Source organism: Salarias fasciatus, chromosome 17 (assembly GCF_902148845.1).
Source record: "Salarias fasciatus chromosome 17, fSalaFa1.1, whole genome shotgun sequence".
Classification (NCBI taxonomy): Eukaryota; Metazoa; Chordata; class Actinopteri; order Blenniiformes; family Blenniidae; genus Salarias; species Salarias fasciatus.
The window spans coordinates 15,023,198-15,038,104 of record NC_043761.1 but is presented as its reverse complement, the minus strand read 5'-3'; the positions used below and the strand labels follow the sequence as shown (position 1 = coordinate 15,038,104).

The 14,907-nt window shown below is 46.1% G+C and overlaps 4 protein-coding genes across 4 annotated transcripts in view; 1 reads left to right on the top strand and 3 right to left on the bottom strand.

Moving 5' to 3' along the window:
• Positions 1-3,679, bottom strand: part of camk1da (calcium/calmodulin-dependent protein kinase 1Da) — a 29,242-nt gene extending 25,563 nt beyond the window's left edge. Inside the window, exon 1 of the mRNA XM_030113323.1 lies at positions 3,544-3,679. Within this exon, the coding sequence (XP_029969183.1) occupies positions 3,544-3,641 (98 nt within the window). The 5' untranslated portion in view covers positions 3,642-3,679. The remainder of the gene's footprint in view (positions 1-3,543) is intronic.
• A 2,402-nt stretch (positions 3,680-6,081) lies between these two features.
• cdc123 (cell division cycle 123 homolog (S. cerevisiae)) lies at positions 6,082-11,042 on the bottom strand. The gene is made up of 12 exons (XM_030113335.1): positions 10,914-11,042; positions 10,615-10,686; positions 10,185-10,248; positions 9,853-9,885; positions 9,526-9,621; positions 9,155-9,261; positions 8,624-8,675; positions 8,123-8,198; positions 7,900-8,022; positions 7,786-7,814; positions 7,461-7,703; positions 6,082-7,193 (listed from the first exon to the last, which is right to left on the bottom strand). Exons 1-12 carry the CDS (start codon positions 10,985-10,987, stop codon positions 7,128-7,130), a joined length of 1,035 nt encoding a protein of 344 aa, XP_029969195.1. The 5' UTR covers positions 10,988-11,042; the 3' UTR covers positions 6,082-7,127.
• The window catches only part of il15ra (interleukin 15 receptor subunit alpha), a 31,645-nt gene continuing 26,204 nt past the window's right edge, over positions 9,467-14,907 (bottom strand). The window contains exon 13 of the mRNA XM_030113329.1: positions 9,467-9,480. The gene's annotated coding sequence lies outside the window, so the exon portion shown is untranslated. The remainder of the gene's footprint in view (positions 9,481-14,907) is intronic.
• On the top strand, positions 11,605-14,112 carry nudt5 (nudix (nucleoside diphosphate linked moiety X)-type motif 5). The gene is made up of 10 exons (XM_030113339.1): positions 11,605-11,678; positions 12,000-12,064; positions 12,140-12,207; positions 12,280-12,332; positions 12,407-12,514; positions 12,646-12,741; positions 12,903-13,004; positions 13,272-13,280; positions 13,374-13,427; positions 13,512-14,112. The coding sequence occupies exons 2-10, from the start codon at positions 12,008-12,010 to the stop codon at positions 13,619-13,621; spliced, it is 657 nt and encodes a 218-aa protein (XP_029969199.1). The 5' UTR covers positions 11,605-11,678; positions 12,000-12,007; the 3' UTR covers positions 13,622-14,112.

Below are 14,907 nucleotides of genomic sequence, written 5' to 3'. Positions count from 1 at the left end.
CTCCTCAACGCACACACACACACACACACACACACACACGGTTTCAACCCAAAAGCCACTTTTCCCTGCTCGGCTGCTTGTGCATGTGCTGCTCAGTGTGTGTGTGAGAGTGTGTGGGCGGGGTGTACGACAAAGTGGGGGGGCCGCAGCTCAAATTTAGTCTCCGCGGAGATGCTGCACTGAGATCAGAGCGTTCTGAGACAACCGGCGCTGAGCGGGCTCGGCCGGGTCCGCGACTGGGAAACAAACGGCGAAGGTCGGCGACAACGGCGGCGGCGGCGGCGGCGGTGGCGGCGTGAGGCAACGAGACAACGGCAGCGCCATGAAAGGACAAGTCCACTTTGTTCCAGCTTGAATTTCATTTTGGGAGCAGAGTAATAACTCTCTCCAGTAACAACACAACATTCGCCAAGAAAATATGCCCGGAGTTTCCAGCCTGCATGGCAAGTCTTAAATCTAATGTCTGAGGGGGAAAAAAATCACATGGGCTAAATTTTTACTCCATCCTGTCCTGTTTTCAAACGTGTGACAGAAATATTAATATTAGGTGATCTGCTTCACCTTTCTTTGGATTTTTTTTTTCACTTTATTTGGGGGTTTAGAGCCTCTTGCGGACCTTTTTTGACACACGGGCCTTATATTTGACACCTTTGCAAATTACAATATGATCTCAGTGACTAATTTCTGGCCTAATTTTTTAACATGTTTTTTCCCAATGGTTAATTTTTTCGACTGAAAGTTCCTTGACACTTCTATTGAGCTCTGGCTCACTCCGTGTTTTAACTTCCTTTCTCGCTGACAGAAACGGCTGAAGGTTGATTAAAATTAGCTCTCAGTGTTCGGTTAGAGTTCCATTTATGAGACATTTATGAGATATCATGCATGAAGAAAAATGACTGATAAATACTCCACTGAGCAGCCACTTCAAACTCCAGCTTTTGTTTATTAATTTACACCGAACGACGGCTGCGTTCAGCCGACGTCAGGCCAATCGGCAAAACTACCTGCATATTTTAAACATATTTTATATCCATGACGTCTATGTGTTTGTCTCTGACTTTGAAACCTGCGCTTGCTAAATAAAAACGCCAGTGAAGAGATGAAGACGGGACGACGCTGTGACGACTTTCAAATATCTTTATGAAGTAGAAAAACAAGACGCAGGTTCAGAAACGAGGGCTGGCAGTCCGCTGATGAAGCTGTCACACGGCAAACAATCATCCTTTTGTTCTAATTTTACCGGGCTATTTATAACCGGGCAAAAAAAGAGCGAAACTTTTAAATCTGCGCGGCGTTGGGAGAGGCGAGGCGGAGGTGAACGACAAAGGAGATGGAGAGACGCACAGGGGGGGGGGGGGGGGGGGGGGGGGGGGGTGGACTGTGAAGTCCCAGAAACAGTGGCGAGAACGGTGCCAGCAGCAGGGAAGTGGAGCATCAATTAAGGGCAGCGCGCCCTAGATGGCACGGTGACGTTCCCACAATGCATCAGCGCTTCACTTTCCGCCTCTCTCTCTGCCACACAGGCAGAGAGTCTGGCTTTCCAAAGGGCCTCCTTGGAAAAAAAAACAAAAACTATGATTCGGTGGGGTGAAACTCTGGATGTTGAAGTGTGTATGGCGCCACTTTCAGCCACACACACTTGGTTTTCACTTCGTCATCACTTGGAGTGCTGGAAACCTTTTTCTTGATCCTCTTTCTGTTCACTGTGATCCCTCCTGCTGAGAGCCGCAGCCTCACCTGGGGCTCACACACCCCGGCGCACAAAGAAACACACTCCTGTCGCCATTGAATTATTGAGCAGCGAGCGACGGGGACACACACACACACACACACACACACACCGGGAGGGGGGTAATAAGACACCGAGGAGCGCCTCACACGGGAACACACAGCTGCCGGTGTGGAATAATCCTCAGAAGGTTGACGCGGCGTCGGGGGGGCCGAACTGAAAAAGTCACACTGGAAAGCTCCCGTTTTTCTAACATGTACTGATGTGCCTGAATTCAAGAAAGGACAGAGTGGTCATCCAATCAGAGGGCACGATTCCAACATTTCCCCTGACTCTCTCTCTCTCTCTCTCTCTCTCACACACACACACTCCTCTGCCTCCCTCTTTCTGCTGAGCCATCAGGTTCAAAGATCCGTCAGCCGCTCTGGTTAATGTGTACCTGCAACATGGCCGCCTCGGGTCATCCAGGCGTGCGGTGTGTGTGCGTACGTGCGTGCATGTGTGTGTGTGTGTGTCACATCCAGGCGACGAAAACCGCATCCAACATGACGGCACTTCTTTCTGTTTGAGGGGAAGTTTCCCTAATCTGTGACCATTTAATCCCAATCTGCATCCCCCCCCCCCCCCCCCCCCCCCCTCCTCCTCCTCCTCAGGGCAGATCCAGGCTCCGGCCCAAACAGCTGACGCCTGGCAGAGAGGCGCTGAGGCATTTGGAGGGCCGTAGTTGTGTATTCTGGAAGGAGAAGCTGGAGAGGGAGAGTCTTTAATTCCTCCGACCAGCTGAAGGAAAGCTCCGAGAACATCCAGCATCTCTGAAGCCCTGGATCAGAGTCGTCCTCGACGAGTCTTTACGTGAAGTCTGCGGCTCTGCTTCTCACCAGGAGGAGGAATTAATTAGAGACGAGTTTCACGGTTCAGTAACGGTGCTGTAACACCTGTACAGGAGGATGTGTCAAAATTAATTAGCCAGCTCAGACAGTGGAAAGCCAGGCAGAAGCAGCTGATCACAGATAGAACTGTAGATCATTAAGCAGATCATCCAAAGCCAGCCAGTTCCACCCTGACCAAGCTAAACCACCAGTCGACAGTGTGTTACCGGCTCAGGTGCTGCAGCAACTGCCCAAACAGTCATTATCACTGTAATGATCCGCTGATACCAGGAGCCCTGCAGCACGGCGACACAGAGGCCTGAATCACGAGGACGTTAATGGCACAGGAAGGAGCTGGCATTCAGCCTGACAGCCAGGCAGCCCCAGACTCATTTACCCCACCAATCATTGTCATCTATAAAATCAATTAAGGCCTGGATTAGTCAAGTAGCCGAGGACCTCCTGAACCAGGAGCTCGCTGTGGGTCAAACAACACATCTGCACATCTCGACAAAACAAAACCTAGCCTGCCAAGAAAACCAAGAAACCCTCCCCTGCACTGCCACACTGCAGGATGGATCCGAGCTCTCCGTGTTTACGCACGGCTGTACCTGATGAAGCGGTCAGTGTGTGCGCGCGTGCGTGTGTCTAAAGCGGTGCATGAACCAACTAAGTAAAGCAACAGGCTTCAGCGATCGCAGCAAATCCAGAGATGATCAAGCTGAGATGTTCAGAATTATACATTTCTGGAGGCTGATGTTTCACACTGAATGAGAAACAAATGTCAGATGTGTGAGAAGACGCACACACACACGCACACACGCACACGCGCGCTCGGAGATGCGCGCATGCATCAGGCGGACTCCCCGCTGACAAGACCAACCGGCGCATCTCCACGCCGGAGCGCGCGCGCTGTAAGGTCACCGCGGGAACGTCTCTACTCACGTGCCGAGCACTTCTTTGAAATCGAAGATCTTCTTGATGTCGTCGACCTGCTTCTTCCACGTCTCCCCTCTGCCCGCGTCCCCGTTCTCCCGAGCCATGGCGCTGCGTAACCGGCCCGCGTGCGCTGCGGGAGGAAGGGAGGTTTCACCCCCTTTTCTTAGATAATAATAATAATAATAATTTAAAAAAAAAGAAAGAAAGGTGAGAGAATGAGAAAAAATAAACAAAAGGAGGAGGGGAGGAGAGAGTTTGAAAGCTGAGCTGGGAGGAGAGAGGTCTGGAGAGTGCGCGCCGCTGCAGCAGGACCATGTGAGTCCTGCAGGTTACCGCGTCCCTCTCTCTCTCTCTCTCTCTCTCTCTCTCTCTCTCTCTCTCTCTCTCTCTCTCTCTCTCTCTCTCTCTCTCTCTCTCTCTCTCTCTCTCTCTCTCTCTCTCTCTCTGACCAGCAGCTGTCAATTCCACCGCCACGTGTCCGCTCCACATCATCCGCTCCTTCAAAATACGCGCGTTCAAAGCGGGCGCGTGCCGCTGGGGGGCGCCAGAGAGCGTCTCTAAGGAAGAGGCAGCAGGAGGAAGGCTTGGCGTTTCTCAAAATGTGTTTTGTAGGTTAGTACAGAGGATTGGAGATTCATTTTCAACTCTTTCTATCTATCCTTTCAGTTTTTCTGTTAATTTTTATACTTCCTTGCTCATTGAAACTAAAATTCAGCTTTTATTTATTTTATTTTATTTATGAAGTGCCAATTACAACATGGTCGTCAATTCTAATACACATTAAAATTGAATGTTACCTATTTGATTTTAGTCTGTCTTATCTCATATTTCACTTTATTCTGTTTATTATGCACTTTTTAGTTCGGAGCAACGCTTTGCTCTTGGGTTTCTAAAGTGCTTCTATTCTCATCTCAACATTCATGAGAAAAAAAAATCCTCCCTGAACACTGCTCGACTTGAACATATGGAAATAAAATCCAGATTGCAAATTAAAGTTGCAGAATAAAGTAGTGCATTTTGACTGCATTGCCATGGTGAGAGGATGCACCTGAAAAGAGGCGTTTTATGCAATTAAAACAATGCATGTCCTTTCTACAGAAATCTATTGGACGCATTTTTCAATTGAGAAGATTTTCAAGGTATAAATAATGATTTTTGTTTGGTGTCAAACTCATTTTAGTTCAGTCCACATGCAGTCCAGTCACATCTTGAGTGTGCTGGTCTAGGAAAAGTGTGCCATATTTACCTTTAAAAACTTTTTTTTAAGGTTTTTCATTCTGGTATTGTTGTTTTTGCAAAACTTTTCAGAAATTACCCCAAATTCTGTTAGAATGCACCGAGCAGTGCTTTTATTCTGAAGTAATCCTCCTCTTGTTCCGGTGTCGGTCTGGTTCAGTGATTTAAACTTGACGCATCAGACCTGCTGAAACCTTCAATTGATCACGCGCCGATAATTGGCGTGACGCTGCGCACGTTATGGGGGGGGGGGGGGGTCCATTCATTCATTCATTCATTCATTCATTCATTCAGCACGCACATGCACAGACACACACACACGCGCGCACGCACAGCTCGTGCGTTCCCTCAGCTGCAGCTTTATCATTCACAGATCAGGTGCTCCGCTGTGCCACTTTATTGTTACGAGACTTAAAACATGTTGCGCACGCGCTGGCGCGCGCCTCAACGCAACAGGACACCAAATCGCAATGCGCCAACTTGCTGACAATAACGATACTGGGGGGGGGGGGGGGGGGTGCTGCTGCTGATTCCCTCAGGTCAGCTCAGGCCACATCTCTACACACTGACCTCCATGTGCACGTGCACGTAGCTGAAGTACTTTGAATATCTAGTGAGGTCCTGTGGGAAGACAGACGGGGGGGGGGGGGGGGGGGGGGGGGGGGGGGGGGGGCAGTGTGTTGCAGCCTCAGCGGCTCATGAGTATTCTGGCTGCAAACTACTGCAGCTCTTCCTGAGCAGCAGCTGAGGAAAACTCCTCTCCTCCTCCTCCTCCTCCTCCTCATCCCCCCCTCCTCCTCCTCATCCCTCACTCTGAGTCAGCAGAACTGACCTCCTCCCGCCCACCTCCCGCTGCAGCAGTGGGAGGAGAGGATGAAGGTCACGCGAGATGATGAAGGGGCAGGTTGATATTGATTGCTCCCAGCGCAGACACACACACACACACACACACACACACACACACACACACACACACACACACACACACACACACACACACACACACACACATTTTAATCCTGCAGAAATGGACCAGATGATCGTGGAGCAAATGTGCACGTCAGGAATCTGCAGAGCTGCACGTTTCTCTTCGTGTCTCCGCTGAAGTCCAGATGATCCCTCTGCTGCCTCAGGAGCTTCAGAATCTGATCTCTGTTAGGTCTGTCATGTTGATATGAATGAAGTCACTGCAGCCCACAAAAGCACAATGAAGCTGTTTTTTAACATAATCTCATGATCTGACGTCTTCATCATGCCAACACTTCAGATGTGGAAATGCGAAGATAATAAAAGCACTTGAAACGGGATTTTATTTCACCTTTCAGTTTTTTTTTGCTTAATTTTTTTTGGACTCATTTTCTCTTCTTCGTTCCATGTTTCTGATCTCATCTGAACAGATTCTCCTCTATTTTCTATTTCTCATAATCAGCGTAAAGCAGCGCAGTCCAGCATCTGATAACATTTCCGGTTGTAAACTGTGATTCATCTCCCGACGCTTCTTCTTCTTCTTCTTCTTCCCACGGCGGCAGATTTCCCGGTGGGCTCTGGGACGGAGCCGGGACGCCTCCGCCGTCTGGACGCGGCGTTTACAGCCAGGTTCCATTTCCATAATAATGATGATTAATGTGAAGCGTCCGCACAATCTGTGGCTGTGCGCGCCGCTTCCTGTCCGCGGGAGCTCTTTCCGTCTCCCTGTAATTGCTCCATCACTCCGGCGGAGGAGAGGCAGCAAATGAACTGCCCCGCCGCCGCCGCCGCCGCCAAACACGCACGGCTCATTTAGCTCCCGGCGTAATGAGAGCCGCTGCGTCGAGGCGCAATCAATTTCTAATGTGCCGGTTTTCACGGCGCAGTCGATACACGACAAGGAGTTTAATGGTGTTTTTCCCGGCGACGGTTTTACAGCGGTGCATGATGGGAAGGAGGAGGGTGGTGTGGGGGGGGGGGGGGGGGGGGGGTTAAAAACAAGCGCCCGGAGCCGGGCGGGGAGCGATGAGCGTGTCAGACCTGCTCAGGGGAAATTGGCAGTGAGGGATGCAGGAGGGCGATGAAGGGCTGCAGGGTTAAACAGAGACGTCTGTCGGACTCAAACACACACAAACACAAAGACGTGTGTGTGTGTGTGTGTGTGTGTGTGTGTCGTTTAAATCTAGCACTACTGAGGCAGTAATAAAGATACACACACTTTAAACATTCTAGTTTTAAAGTAAAAAAGCAGACTGTCCTACATGGAGCGGGTGGAATTTGTCCTTGTTACAGAGTCATGGTTACACTTGGAAATGTACACGAAAAAGAAAGAAAGAAACTCAGACTTCATGCAGACGACATTAAACGCAGAGCCGATGGCGCAGAAGTCACTGCGGAGCCTCTTCCTCCTCCTCCTCCTCCTCCTCTTCGGACTCCTCCTGCTGGCTTTTCTTCTGTTCAACACAATAAGGAACGGTTTGGTTTTTAAATCTTTTACAAACTATCTCACAGAACACAGACACGTATGAAAAGAAGACACTAATGCACTTTCCGAACGTCCCTGAACGCCTCACGCTCAGAGAACTAGTGAAGGTTTTCCTCTGAAAGTGAAGCACCTGGAGCCGCATCCATTATGCAGCAGTTTGTGGAAACGGGGATGTTAAATATTGGATTGAGAATAAACAGGCAACACTTGATTTTTTTTTTTTTTTTTTTTTTACCAGTTTGAGGAAGTCGATGAGTTTGTAGGCGTCCTCGCCGGTGGACAGGTCCACGAAGTCCCGCGGGATCCTGTAGCTGAGGCAGGGGCTGGGCTGCACCGTCACCTCGCTGGTGGTGTAGCGGAAGGCCGGGCCGTCCTGCCGCTGGGCGACGTCGCCGCCCGACGTCAGCTCGTCCCAGGTGAAGAGCAGCGAGTCGGTCACCTCCCCGAACGGGTTCAGGTCGATGAGCCACACCCGCCCCTTCCGAGCAGAGCCGAGACACCAGCATCAGTATCTTACAGCTGTGGGGGGGGAAATCACTGTCGATCGTAAACATACTGACCAGGCTGTCTCTGTAGACGTCGAACACAACTGGAAAACAGAACAAAACCTCAGCAGTTTACATCGGTTCGTCACTAATTGCCTGAATTTTGTCCAATCGGAGCTTCAGACTCACAGTCTTCATCCAGGAAGTTGTACTGGACGTGCTGGCTGAAGAAATCCCCGATGGCCTGCCGGATCTGCTCCTCCTGCTTCAGGATGTGCTGGTAATACTGCGTGTAGTCCCTCTGGGAGATGGCTGAGGAACCACACACACAAATAGCACATTGACTTTCTTTTTTTCCCCCAAACGGGCGTCTGTAGTTCTGACAGAGCCTCCGTCTCGGGAGAGCTTTTACCGATCAGCTTGTTTTCTTTGACGAAGCAGCGAAACTCTCCTCCAGGAATCAACTCGCTCCACTTTCTCAGGACCAGCTGAGGACGGAAGACAGGAAAAAAAACAGGCGGACGTTTATGAAAATGCTAAATTTGACAGAGGTAACGCTGCGTTGATATTTTACTTTTTCTGCCACTGAGTTCTCTCCTCTGAATTTCATAAACGATGCATGTACTCTCAGATTTGTACCATTCTGATTTGATTCTAACCACATGGCTTTCTATTGATGAGAGGAAAATCACAGACTATTGGTTTGTCAGATTGATAATCAACGAATTAACATGTTTTTTTTTTTCCTTTTGAGCAACAAATAAATACGTCAGTGTTGGTTTTTGGTTATTTCTTTAGAACGGGGATGTGACCACTGAATGAATTCTGTAAACTGCAAACAGTGTGTGTGAAGTGAGTTCCATGGTTTTTTCATGTTCATTGTTTCTATGGAACAGCAGGAGTGTGATGCTACCTCATAGTTGATGACCGGATCAGGAGAGTCCTGGTCGCTGCACTGCAGGAATCTACACACAAACAAATACATTCACTCGCTCACTCATAGAAAAATGAACCATCAGCCTCAAAACTAGAGAGAAATACTGGTATTTTATCACTAAAGTTACGCAAAATATCTCTATACTCACACACACAGACACACTCCATACATCCAATTCAAGGACTTTTAAAGATCAAGTGGTCATAATGTTATGGATGATGTGTTCAACAAAGTTTACATAGTTAAAACCAAGCTACACACACACACACACACACACTTTACTGCAGCCGTGTGGGCGTGAGCCGTAAATCCAGACCGCAGCAATCTGTCCTCCCATCGCTCCACTTTTACTGCCGCCTCAGACAGGTGGGCGCACGGCGAGTCCTTTATTCAAACTTCACTTTGTGTGTGTGTGTGTGTGTGTGTGTGTGTGTGTGTGTGTGTGTGTGTGTGTCTGTGTGTGTGTGTGTGTGTCTGTGTGTGTGTGCTGAATTTCGATGGACTCACGGCTGCGTGAGGTCGTGCGTGATGAAGTCTGAACTTTTAAAGAGCAGGAAAATGTCGCTGAGGCTGCGAGACTCCAGCGAGCTGTTCAGGGCGATCCAGTTGGCATCCTGTGAAATAAACACACACACACACACACACAGACACACACAGACACACACACACACACACACACAAACACACACACACACACACACACACACACACACACACACACACACACACACACACACACACACGTTGATTCATCAGCAGCACAGAGACCCGTCTGATCTCCAGCATGATAAAACACACCAGGCCTCAGAGACTTTAATGATTCAACACTCTTTCTCGATTTTCCAGAACGCTGCAGTGTTTGTGTTTTGTTTATTTACCCGCGGCGCGCTCCAGTTCAGTTTGGGGAAAACTCGTCCACCCAGAGAGTTTATGGCCTCCAGCACTTTCGAGGTGAATTCGGGAAACTCTGGAGCCTGGCGAGGCGGAAAGACAGACTGGGTGGGTGGAATTGACGGCGTCTCGGAACAAAACGAACATCATCAGCAGCAACAGGCTTCATGTTGAGATTGGAGTCATTTTTTTGGTTTTAGTTTGTTATTTTAAAGCATTGATCTTCATGTTTGTGAGGTCAGATCACAAAAGGAAACATCGACAGACTGTAAATGGGACCCAGTCAGCATGCATGAGGAGCAGTGGGTACTTACAGTGACAGTGGTGGTTGTCTCATCATCTGACCACTGAGGGGAAGCAGAGCATCAAATGAGTAATATCACACTAATTTCTGTCCAACATAATGCAACAAGTACAGATTCAGTTTAAAGAATCATTCATTTATTATTATTTTTTTTTTTTACATTATTTCTGCTCGGTTCAATAAAATCCACCAATCCAGACAAAGCCCAGACATCCCTGCCCCATCAGCACCCCTAACCCCCTTCCTAGTTCAACAGGAAGTTTAACTAAAAGATTTCATCCTGTACCAGCTTGAGGTTCTTTTCCTAGACACTTCCAACAAGACGTCACCAGCAGATCTCACCTGAACGTCTTCCTCCGCCTCTGAATCGCTGTTGTTAGTGTTTGTCTGCTGTGTGTTGTGATCGCTGAGGGAACAACAGACTGAGGTCAGGAGGAGGCTTGATCTCACAATTTGAACTACAAAGCACCTAAACCTCTACACAAAAGAGTTGTTTTGCCTCAACAGTAACATCAGTCTAACTGCAGCCTTTAAAAAACTAAAAAGAAAAAAAATTACAGACACTTTGGAGGGCTTTCATCATGTAAAGTGATTTTAAAACAGATATTAGATCATTTGAGGTGATCCTGTCAATCGAAACAACAAATAAGAAGAAAGTGAAGCACAGAAGCATTTGCACACACTCTCACAAGGTACTATAACAATAATAATAAAAAAAAAACTACAAGTTTATCACATGCAATGCATGCAAAGTGAGCGTGCTCCTTCTTACCTTCCAGAGACTACCAGTGTCCCATCGTCCAGCAAGTAATCTATTACATTCTGAGGCAGCGGAAGAATCAAACTGGGAAACAAAACAGAGAATTGAAGGCATAAAAACAGTGATATGGACTAAAACAGGGAAGAAAAATGAGAAACACTATGTTTGAATGAGGCTTTATGATTGTACATAGTTAACATCTGTGGTGTTGTCTGCTAACTAGCGTTAGCTTCGAGGCTAACTAGACTGTATCGCAGCAACAGCGAAGACAATATGTCTTTTGCTTTCTCGGAAAAGGGTCGGCTGTTCACCTTTTAATCGTATGTTTCTTGAAAATCGGATACCAAACGGAGAACTGACAGTTTACGACCTGCTCCTTCTTCATGCTGCAATATCCTGTAACAGTGATTCCGTCAGTCAATATCCTCCGACTGTAATAATTCAATAAAATCCGCTAATGTGCTAAGCGCACCTGAATTTATTCATTAGACAGATTTGGATTAACATTATTACATTATAAACTACTGCGTCAACTGCAAAGTTAATCGAGGAAAGTGCGTTGTTGTTGGGTTTTAACTACATTAAGTATTTGTGTTTCCGTGGGGAAATGTTTTCGAGGTGCACACGTAGGCGTCAAAGAACCGCTGAATTTTGCCAGAGATCCTTTATAAAGAAGATTATCAACTCTGCACAGTTTTCACTTTTCAAGCGAAGAAACCGGTTCTCCGAACGTACTACAATTTTAAAAACTAATTTTATTTTAAAAAAGTAACGAAGATAGTAGATTTTGTTCTGTTGAAACATGACATGTGGTTAAAGTTCTAATAATTTCTTCTTTACACGTAGTTATTTTTTTACTAAAAAAATTGTAACATTGAAAATACATGCACATGTTCTTGATTAATCCTTATTTTTAAATTAGTTATTTCCTAAGTAAATCACAGCAACACGAACAAAAATATAATTGAAAATATTTTAATCGCCGATGACGTTGACAGCAGCAGAAAGTGGTAGGAGAGTGAGGCATCTCGCACTTTGTACTCTCTCTTACTAGTTAAGTACGACTGGGACTTCACGTGAGTCAGGTTTAGTGTTTTTGCGATTTATGATGACGATTTAATGTCTTTAAATTAAGATAATCTCCTTCTGAGACATAGAAATCTTCTAGTATATGTAATACAACAATAACGAAAGCTAATGATGAATTAACAAGCCTTTGGTTTAAGTTGTGCTGTAGCAGTGAGACTGTAGCAGCTAATCGAGCGTCGTGATGAATACAGAAATATCTTTTTAATGCTGAAAGTAGCCTTCATGTGTTCGTATTTTTACCGTGTCTTAATGGAGATTGTGTTCATTCGGATGTGAGGTATTTTTACTTGCTGTTTTTAACTTTGCAGTTGAGAAAATGAGCAATTCCGGGGAAAACAAAGCGACCACAACTCCACACATAGTGAAAGAGGAGGTGAGTGCTTCTTCAGAAGTCAAAGATCAAGAATATAATTTCAAACATCCTTAAACATCATTATGTGTGCTCCAGCTCATAGCTGCAGGGAACTGGGTGAAACTGGAGAAGACCACTTATGTGGATCCTGCTGGAAAAACTAGGTACTTTATCATTTTCTGAAAATCAAGTATTTTCCTGTGAAACAGCATCTAATACCCGTCTTCTTCCTCCAGAACCTGGGAGACAGTGAAAAGGACCACCAGACAGACCAACACAGATGCAGATGGTGAGATTTCCTCTCTGTTGCCTTGCTGATGGGCGTTCCAGAGCTGTCAGATGAGTGACAGGACTTTCCTCCAGGCGTGGGGATCATCGCTCTGCTCAAGCGGACGCTGCACAGAGACTGCGTGGTGATGGTGAAGCAGTTCCGTCCTCCGATGGGATGCTGCTCACTGGAGTTTCCTGCAGGTTAGAAGATTTTTTCATTCATTTGACTGTGGAGAGTTTCCCACTTTGAATTTCACCGCAGAACCCATCGATTCTTTGAAGAAATCGGCTGTACGGTGTTTTTCGGAGTAAGTTGTGTCTTCTCTGTTCAGGATTGATTGATGAGGGCGAAACCGCAGAAGCGGCTGCACTGAGAGAGCTGAAGGAAGAAACCGGCTACATAGGAGAGGTAGTCGGAGTCACCCCAGGTGTGTTTACACACACACACACTACTCTGTGAACTCGATTGCATTAACTGTCTTGTGTCTTATCTCGTCCCCATGTCAGCACAGTTCAGAGTTAGTTTTTGTAACTGTGTGGGTCTTGTCTAAAGTGTGTTGCTGTGGTTTTGCTCTGGCTGTGTCTGCAGTGACCTGCCTGGACCCCGGTTTGTCCAACTGCACCACGCAGATCGTGATGGTCAACATCAACGGAGACGACGTGGTGAATATCAACCCGAAGCAGCAGCTGGGTGAGAAGACATAATTCATTTACTCAGCACTTTATTTGTACGATCACCTTTCTAATAATGTAATTTAAGCTCTTATCTCTTATAATCTCTTATAATTACACTGTGAGATATTTTTTCTCTCGTCTCTCTTTTTATTTAACTATAATAATCGTTTAATGGACTAGTTGGACAATCGTCTGAGTTGAAATGAACTCTTTCTAAATTTTCAGAACGTAATTAAAACACTGAAAAACTGACTAATGACTCTTCTCTTGTGTTCTTCCACAGGTGAAGGAGGTGAGTTTCGTCTCTGCCGTGTTCAGAACTCATCTTCAGTTCTTTCCCGAGATGATGGCCTTCATCCTTCTCTCTCTCTCTCTCTCTCTGCAGAATTTGTTGAAGTTATCCTTTTGCCACTGGATGAATTCCAGGCTAAAATAGACGGTGAGCGTTCTCGTGTCTCACAGCACGCTCTCCGGACGAGAGAACAGCTGACTAACTCGCTCTCTGCTCGCTCCTTCGCCGCAGATCTGCTCCGGAAAGAGAAAATCGTGGTGGACGCCAAAGTTTACATCTTCGCCATGGGCATGGTTCAGGCCTTCTTCAAGCCGAGCGAGCTGCCGGTGCTGAAGCAGTGAAGGAAAGAGCCGACGAAGGAGTCTGGAATTTTAACGTCTGCTTCTTTGCGTCTCCTGCGGAGTGGTGGACGTCAGATGAGACGACGCAGCTCGTCTCTCAGCCTGAAACACGATTCAGGCTTCAATCCGACATGTAGCACCTTTCAGATTGTTAATATGATTGTGAGATTACATGCAGGTTGTTTGGAGTTTTACATTTGAAGACATTCCCTAACTTGCACTAAAACTATTAAACGTGTCTCTCTTTTTCTGAAACTAAAAAACTGGACCATTCAAGCTATCATCCTTCTTCTGGATTTTCTCTAAAGTCATTCTGCAAAATCAAGGATGCACTTTTTAGCTGTGGGGAATGTAGACAAGCTTTGATGTTTAATGATTAACAGACGGTACCGCTGTGCCTACAGGTGCAATTACCTGGATATTGACATTGTGCTTAACATGGAAAGTAGGAATTTACTGACTAATGAATAAATGTGGGACTAATGTTTGTACTGGAGTGTGTGCTTTTGTCTTAAACTGAGCTGATGGGTTAGGGAGAAGAAGTGCATGAAACATGGCAGAGAAAGAAGCTAAGAATAGAGAGATGACAGGAGGAAGAAGTGACTGGTCAGTGGAGTCAATAGAGATGAGAAGAAGTGTATTCTAAGATGAACAAGTTCACCGCAGTTTTTCTCTTCTCACAATTAAAAAGAGGGCTTAGAAACAGTTTAGAATAGATCTAGAGGGCATTTAAAAGAAAAAAAATGCAAAAATAATACAGATATTAACATACCTATGTGTTTCAAACAGAAAACCACACATTTCCTTCAGAATCAAATGTGTGATATGACTGCAGTAGCAAGTGGCTGTCATTATTAGCATTATTGCCTTGAAGTACAACAATGACTGTTTTTGCTACGTTTAGTCAGCCCCAGTATTGTCCAGGAGCTATGCAATTCAAACACACCCTGCATATATAAGTAAGAATATGCAAAAAGAAAAAGAAATAATCGGTACAATCAACATAATCAATGCAGTAATATGACACAATTTCAATTGATACCCGGGTGAAATGACAGAAATCACATTACTATTAAGTCTAATACCAATAAAAGAAATACGCATTTCAACCCTTGATTCCTTCTCTGCATCAATCTCAATGCTTTCGCATCTGGATTTACAGAAATAAAAGCTGCACCACTCAGTTTTCCTCGAATGCATCTTCTTCGTCCAGTAGGTGGCGGTAGTGCGCAGCGATCCGCAGTAATGAGCCTTTTTTGTTTCAACGAAGAAGAAACGGACCAATC